The sequence below is a fragment of the Mauremys reevesii genome, linkage group 2 (genome assembly GCF_016161935.1).
Source record: "Mauremys reevesii isolate NIE-2019 linkage group 2, ASM1616193v1, whole genome shotgun sequence".
NCBI classification, from domain to species: Eukaryota; Metazoa; Chordata; order Testudines; family Geoemydidae; genus Mauremys; species Mauremys reevesii.
In genome coordinates, this window is record NC_052624.1 from 48724740 (window position 1) to 48732564 (window position 7825).

Sequence of the window (7825 nt, forward strand, 5' to 3'; positions counted from 1 at the left end):
CTGGCCTCAGAGCTCCGGGGTATTAAACCATCGCAGATCTGCCCAGAGCCACGGGCAGTGTATTTGTGGGGGGAGGATATTCGGGGCGGGGGACGACATCATCAGAAGCAATTAAATCCTGGAGTGGGATTGACGTTGAATCCAAACATCTACGTGCAGAGCTGGTTGTTTTTGCCCAGAACCGGGGAGCCGTTGCTTTGAATAACAGGCTAAACAAACGCGGGCCCAAAGCTTCAAGGTCAAGGTTGAGCATAAAATGCCCACCTCTTTCTTCCTCTCCTCCGCTCACCAAAGTGGCTGGGATAAAACATCCGAAAGAAAGAAAGAAAGAAAGAAAGAAGAGAACGGGGAAACGCTGGAAAATATATTTCCACTTTTGATGTCCTAACCTTGAAAACAAAAGGACAGAGAATCCCCAAAAGGGGGAACATCTATAACAGGTTCAAAAGCTGTTTTGAAAATAACGCTTGCCTAGAGCAGCGCCAGGACAAGCAGGGAACAAGAAAGAAAGTACACGCTTGTCTGTTAATGAAGAGGAAGTTAGCAGGAGATAAAAGTTGAGCTTTTTCAGCAGCTTCAGAGTGATGGAAATTCCCTAAAACCTTACAATCAGCAGGCAATACTCAACAAGCAACCGCGGCGCACAGGAACAATACGTAAAATGGAGCAGGCTGCCCCGTAAGCAGCAAGTTAAAAAAAATGAATGAAAGAAAGAAAAAGAGCAAATGTTTACAGATAACCCCCCTCCCCAACTAAGGAACACTTATGAAGTCATTGCATGCTGCATGTGCCTGTGTGTCTGCACAACCCTCCCTCCTACACACACACACACACACACACACACACACACACCCCTTCCCAACGTCCAAGAAGTTCTACAGAACAGACTAATCCATTGTACTAAAAGTCAATTGCTCCCCCCTCCCCTTGCCCCAACCTGCTACAAGACAGCGAGCCTTGGCTTCTTTCTTTGGAAAAAAAAAAGAGGCGGTCAAGAATTGGGGGAGAAAAGAAGGAAGGGGCCGGGGGAGAAGGGACGAGAGACAGGTAACTGTGCCCGAGGGTACAAAGCGTGTCTTTTCAGGTCCTGTCTCCGAGCTCTGGAACAGCTCTCACTGAACTCCTCAGCTGACAGGATGCCATTTTTTATGTTCTAATCCAGGAAGAAAGGAAAAGAAAAAGCCTTTGTCACATTGATCGCTGCCGTTTTCCCGCATTGCAATCAATTTCTCACACATTTTCTTATTTCTAGCCCAGGTTTTCTTAGCGATCGCTCAGTTCTGCCCCAGAGCTGGCCAACTCCGCTAAAGGCCCATGAGAGGAATGACCCTACAGAGACCTGGGAACGCAGCTGTTCTGTTTGCACAGGGGACGCCTGCCTGTCCGGGGTTTTATTTTAAGGGTTGGGGAGACATTCTTCCAAGTGAAAATAAATAGTAATAAAGGGTGTTGAGATCGTTTTATTCTGCATAAGAGGAGGCCGACAGCACAGCACACATTTTGAAGTCACGTCCCGCTCACACAATACAATCACTAATGCCCCCGACTGGAATCAGTCCCGTGTATTGTGGGAAAGCCATTTCTCCTGCCCCATTATCAGATCTCCAGCCTCTTATCTGAAAATTGTCCCCGTTAATTGCAGTAAGACTTTAAATATGAAGAAGATAACGATCGCTCGGAGGTCTGGGCTTTTCCATGAACACAGTTAAAAAGGTTCCTCCAATATCCCTTATTCAGAGGGTACCGCTGGCCTCTACCCGACACGAGCTTTTCAATAGGCACAAGGAGAGTTTTGCCCTCGTTTTATCCTTTTCTCGTGTTTAGAAGCCTCCTTTGAAGGAAATGTAATTTGTATAATTACCCTAGCGACTGATGAGTGCGGAGCTCTCAGGGCTAATTGCTCTCAGCCAAGGATTCAGAGGGGCTTTACTGAGAGATTTCTCTTTCCCAGTGTTAGAATCTGTACGGTTCTTTTAATTGCAAATAATGTTGGGTAAAGTGTCAATTGTCTTTGAAAAGCCCATTCTCCAGATGAAAGCTGCCCTAGCGGGCAGCTCTAGATTTTCAAGGGGGACCTACACGGCCAGATCCTGTAAACCTTTACAGTCCCTAGTGCTTCCAATGAGACTGCGCCTCTAAGCAAGGAGTCTCTATCTGCACCAGGTTCGGGCCCTAAACAAATCTATCTCGCCGACAAGCAAACGAATCTGTTCTTTTTTTCTCTTTGTGATGGAAAAAGGGGTATTTTAGAAACGTCTCTCATGGTCGAAATAATTTTATTTATTCAGAATATACAGTTTAATCCCTCTATCTACACTTATTTACAGGGTTAAAATAACATTGAAAAAAAAAGTCTCTGGAAAAGTTGAGGTCATAGATTTCAAGGCACCATTGATAGTGTCCACAGCTGAGCAAAAAATGTCCGTCTGTAAAAAAGGGTCTCCTTTGAAATGCAATAAGTTACATGCACAAGCGTTACACATTTAATTTTTTTTTTGTTTTGCTTCCCTTTAAAACTCCCCCACAGGCATTCCTTTCGTTATGATTCCTTAACAGTAAAACACAGGAGTCCAGGGGAAAAAATAGTCTAATAAATTGTCCCAGAGGCCAGCGCTAACGGGTGCTGTAGGGAGCCGTGGGGCTGGAGGTGGGAATTGAGGGAGTTAGCACTGGAATACCAGGAAGTGGAGTTTTCTAAGTAGCTGGATGCAGGGGATGGGTTGGAGTTTGGAGCATGAGGATGAGGATGATGGCTGAGGGATCTGGAAGAGCCCTGAGGTTCCCAAACCGCAGGTGACTGTGGAGAGTTGCAAGCCATGGGGTCGCTGGAGCTGGGACTGTGCTCCGGAGGCATTTCCCCGCTTTTCATAATCTTCTTGATCTTGGATCTTTTATTCTGAAACCAAATTTTCACCTGAGAGGAGGGGAAATCAAGATGATTAATACCAGCGTAATATGAAACGATCTGAGGCAACAGGCTAAGGGTCTGACTTCAGTCAGGGAGGGGAGAGAAGCGAGTTAAATCTTTCCCGACACCAGCACGTCAGTTACCCAGCGCAGTCTACTATCCAGTGTGGTATTTACAATGATCGCGTCGGGCCCGATCCTGCGGGCCAACTTCAGTCTGTAGGCTGGAGGAATGCAAGCTCGGGTCCCGTGGGTAGGGATTCTGCCCTGGCGCTACCCCCTCCCTTGTCTGCGGCCGGCAGTGCCTTGCTGCAATTACCTTGCGAAAGCCACCGCCGTCCTTTTCTGAAGTATTTTGTTTATGGGAGGGTAATAGAAGCCCATAAAAACATTTCAAAGGAAGCCGGGGGGAGGGGGAGTGAAAGCAAGCGAGAGAAACGCGTCTGATTCAGATTCGTATATTCCAGTCTCTGCGCTCTCTGCAAACTGAGCAGGCTCAGCCCTCTGCACTAGGATTATTTTTGTTCCAGTGCCTTTCCGGCGGTAAAGTGTAAACACAAACAACAACCACGCCAGTCTCGCCCTAGAGAAGCAGGCCGGGTGGGTGGGTGGCCAGCACATCTACCTATCGCTTTCTGTGCCACGAATTCAACCCGGAAGGTAACAGTGACAGGTTATGCTTGTAATGGACAACGTCGGCGTTAGAGATACGTGCCCATGGAGTTGTTCTCTGCATATGGATCTAAAGCCTTCAAGCAGACTATGAAAGTGCGAGAGACATCATCACCCCCCCCCCGCTCCTCTTTTTGCACAAACCCCGGCTTCCAAAGCTCCTGCGTGTGAACGCCAGCGAGCGCCCAAGCCTTTGAATATAGAGCTGTATGTAATACAAAAACCAGGAATCAACAACGAAACGAAACCCACCCCGCCCATCTAAAGAACAGTAGGCCTCTCTCGCGTGTCTTAATGAATAGGATCCGGCTACTATTTATATCCCTCACCAGTGGCATCGGCTCTCCTCTCTGGTGGGTGAGAAAGACCGTATTAATACCGACAAGGAAAACGCAGTAGGTCTCAAGGCTGCATTTACCTGTGTCTGTGTCAGTCCCAAAGAAGCAGCCAGTTCAGCTCTTTCTGGCAGGGCTAGGTACTGAGTTTTCTGAAACCTCCTCTGTAACGCAGCCAGCTGGAAGCTAGAATAAATAGTCCTGGGTTTGCGAACTTTCTTTGGTTTGCCATTCACCATTCGCACCTCGGGCTCCGCCACCTCTTTCTCTAAACAATCCAAAATAGACCAGGTTAGAGTTTCCCGGAAAAATCAAGTCCCCAGTGGAGAAAAAGAGCAGACAAAGATCCAGCCCATTGGCCCAGCCACTGCAGCCGCCAACTCTACAAACACAACCCGCGCGGGGTGAGGGCTATTTAAAAACACTGGTGGAATAGAGCCGAAGGAATGAACAGGGGCTGGCAGGGGTAAATGGAGTAATCTCCCACCATCCTGATGGGGCACCTAACCAGTTTCCGTTCCCTCTTTGTGAAATATATTGGGGGAGAGCTCTGGGGGATTGCAGATCAGTCCTACAAGCCGGTCATGGTTTTTAAACCTCTGAAGTTCCATTGTGAAGGAGCCCAGCGATGGGGGTGTGCACTGGGCAGTATATTTCATCCCTCCATTTCCCCCTCGGGCGAGTTGCAGTCTCTGAATTGCAGGCTGCAATGTCTCGAATTCCAACCCGCAGAGCCCAGACGGCCAGGCTGGGAAGACGCGATACTGAGGTCTACACAGTTCAAAGGCCCACAAGAAAACTGGCCTCCTTCAGCTCAACTGAAAGTGGCCGGCTCCGGCTCAGACAGAGGGCCGATTATAGTTATAATCATCTCGCTGCTGATCTGCAAAGGGCGTGCAGATGCGTCTGGTTTCTTTTACAAATAGCCTTAATACGCCAGTGGCCTTTATTTTCCCTTTGATTTGATGAGCAAGAGCAAACGACAGGGGAAAAAAAGTGAAAGCAAATATCTATGTATATAAATGACGTAAGAGGTTGGCGGGAGAGAATTGCAGATGCTGCAATCCATTGGGACTGCTACTGGAAAAGTCTGGTTTGCGATCCAATCTGTTTCACAAAGGGGTGGGGGCAGGGGAAAGATAAGGTACCCCAGTATATCCGTCTGCTCCCGAGTGTGCATCTTGAACTGTGTAAGAAGAACCCCAGAGAAGCAGATTCGCGCGCGAGCGTGTGGTTTTAATTCCGCACACTGACGGGATGCTAAACACAAGCAGAATTAAACATGCGCCGCCGGGACCAGATCACATCGGACCAGAAACCTTTCCAAAAGCTAGATCTCTCCCCTCCATACCCGAGCTGCCCTCCCCCAGCCATTGACCAAGCCGTGAGCACCACAATTTCCTCACGACATTCATCTCCAAGCAGGCTCCAATCGGCTAAAGCAAAACATTGCAACTGCACAAGCAGTCGGACATTTCAATGTTTTCGAGGTAGAATTCCGGCCAGATCCGCACCCTTCCCTTCCAGGGATTTCCCCAGCCGCGGGGGCCGGGGGAGGGGTGGCAGAAGCAAACTTCAGAGTTTCGTTTTGCACTTCAGAGTTCAAATAAGCCGGAGTTTGAGACACAAACTCCCGACATTCTTTCTCTTTCTGTACGTAGATTTCTCTGGAGGCAGCCCCAGAGGCCCTGGGCAATTTACAAGCATTTGCTTTGCTAATGGATGGCTGCTTCTGAGAGGAGTTTTAAGATTATGCAGATTAATTCGGTGGCTTTATTCCCACCCCATTTAAGGATCGCTAGCTGCGCAGGATACATATTTTAAAACGCCACGAAGCCAGGCACCCAGAACTGTCCGAGGAAGGATCCATCCCAGCAACCCTCTCGGGGAATCATTCTGCCCTGATGTTTTGGCTTTCCAGCAGCCACTACTCCCACAAACTGTTCCCCATCGCCTCAATTTCCTCCCCCTCCGCACCAGCAAGATGTCCCCCATTAATCCAGCCCAGCCCAGCCCACCCCCCAGCTCTCACCTGGCTGGTTTGAAGAGCTCTGTACCCGGTTGTAAGCCCCGCTGTACTGGTGGTAAGGACTCGCGTAGCTGTAGTCTGCATAGGCTTTGGCAGGATAGTTCCCAGCAGGTCCATTCATGCCGTGGTACTGGTACTGGTAGGGATTGAGCGCTTTGCCGTAGGAAGCCGAGGTAGGCGAGCAATAGCCATGCGGGGCTCCCCCCGTTGGACTATAATAGTCGGAATCCGTAGCCGAGGACTCGGGTAAAGTTGGAGATTCCTGAGACGGATGATGCATGGCTGCAGACGTCTGGAAAGGAGCCTGGAAATCGCTGGATCTGATATTGGGGACCCTTCTGTCAAATACTCCTGTCATAGTTTGGAGACTGCTGCTTGCTGGGGCTGCTCAGGGCTAAGCAGACATGTCTGGGGGAGGAGGCTGGGAGTCTTTGAGTCTCTGTGTCTGTCTCTGTCTCTGGCAGACTGCAGGCTAGGGCGCAGCATAGGCTTGGTTAAATCCTTAATTGCGCTCTTACGCACAGCAGGGTGGATCGGGTTCCATTGGCCAGAGCAATCAGGAGCAGCGACACCCTAACTCGTCCAACTAGTTTTGCACAACAAAGCTTTGCTAGGGGGGAAAAAAAGGTCCATTTCGAGCTCTTTTAAAGTGAATACCAACAGCAATGCACAAGGCATAACATCGGGATCAGGAGAGTCTCTGCTCCCCAGTGAGCTGCAGAGAGAGGTGCAAATATTATAGACACCACGCTCGGTGAAAGATCATCACCACTACTGCTCAATACACACCCGGAGCTAAATTCATTCCTGGTGCAAATCCACGCACTGCCGTGGACTCAGACCAGGGATACATTTGGCCCAATATCGCCGTATTGTAGATTGCTGCGAGATCAATAACGAAGGGAGGTCCAGAGAAGGGGGATTACATTGGGGTTCAATGTGGTGGCTTCTTCGGTATTTGTAACTAACGTAGCGGATATTTCTGATTTAAATTCTGAATTCTGATTTGGTGGGAAACAAATCAGTAACTTTCTCACTCATCCAGGGGGGGCTCTTCCCCCCCCCCCTTAGAGGCATGCTGCAGAACCTCTGTTAAATACAATGAATCACATTTAAAATAGATCTAGTTCAATCACTGCATGCAATAAAGACCTCTTCCCGGGGTATCAGTTTTGCAGCCGAACTCCCTACTGATATCAACAAGGGTCTGCAGGAGAATTGAGCACGGGATAGGGGCTCGTAAGTTTCTCTGGTACATGGTTGTAAAGGTCCCATCGCTGTGGAACGCTCACCATTGTACTAACTGTGTAACACAGCCCCACGCGGCTGCCAGGCGCCTTTCACACTGGACGCCAGAACCGAATCTCAACGGGCCTGATCCTTCTCGCCTTCCTCAAGCCCCGTGGCTTGATAATGCTATTGCTCCACACGATAGTATGTACAAATAGCTCTGGACGCGTAAAACTGTCTCGTTGCAAATGACCCCACTGTTGCTGTGACCAGAGAGAGAGGCTGGGGAAACTGCTTAGCGAGCCACAGCAAATCGATGGCACCTAAAGAAAGGACAGAGTGACACGTAGAAATGGGAGACAGCGTGCTGTGCTTCTGAACGGAGGGTCTGTGCCAAGAATTATTTCGGGGCTACTTCCAGAAAAAAAAAAGAAAAAAAAAGGCCGGTGGGAAGATGTTTTGTAGCTAAATCACTTACGATTCAGGTTTTATGAGATTTCCTCTCCATCCCAGAACTCGCTCATCCTAAGTTCTAGGTACTAAGATACATATAAAATGTCCTTTCCAGTCTGCTTGGGCTTTTTAAATTTGGTATAAAATATTTTCCCCCTTAGAATATAACAATCCCACTGCCCCCAAAGACTGGTTTAAT

At 48.8% G+C, this 7825-nt stretch overlaps 1 protein-coding gene across 1 annotated transcript; it reads right to left on the reverse strand.

Moving 5' to 3' along the window:
• Positions 1-2310: 2310 nt before the first annotated feature.
• Positions 2311-6500, reverse strand: DLX5 (distal-less homeobox 5). Its single transcript, XM_039526063.1, has 3 exons — positions 5947-6500; positions 3998-4182; positions 2311-2914 (listed from the first exon to the last, which is right to left on the reverse strand). Exons 1-3 carry the CDS (start codon positions 6299-6301, stop codon positions 2588-2590), a joined length of 867 nt encoding a protein of 288 aa, XP_039381997.1. The 5' UTR covers positions 6302-6500; the 3' UTR covers positions 2311-2587.
• Positions 6501-7825: the final 1325 nt, after the last annotated feature.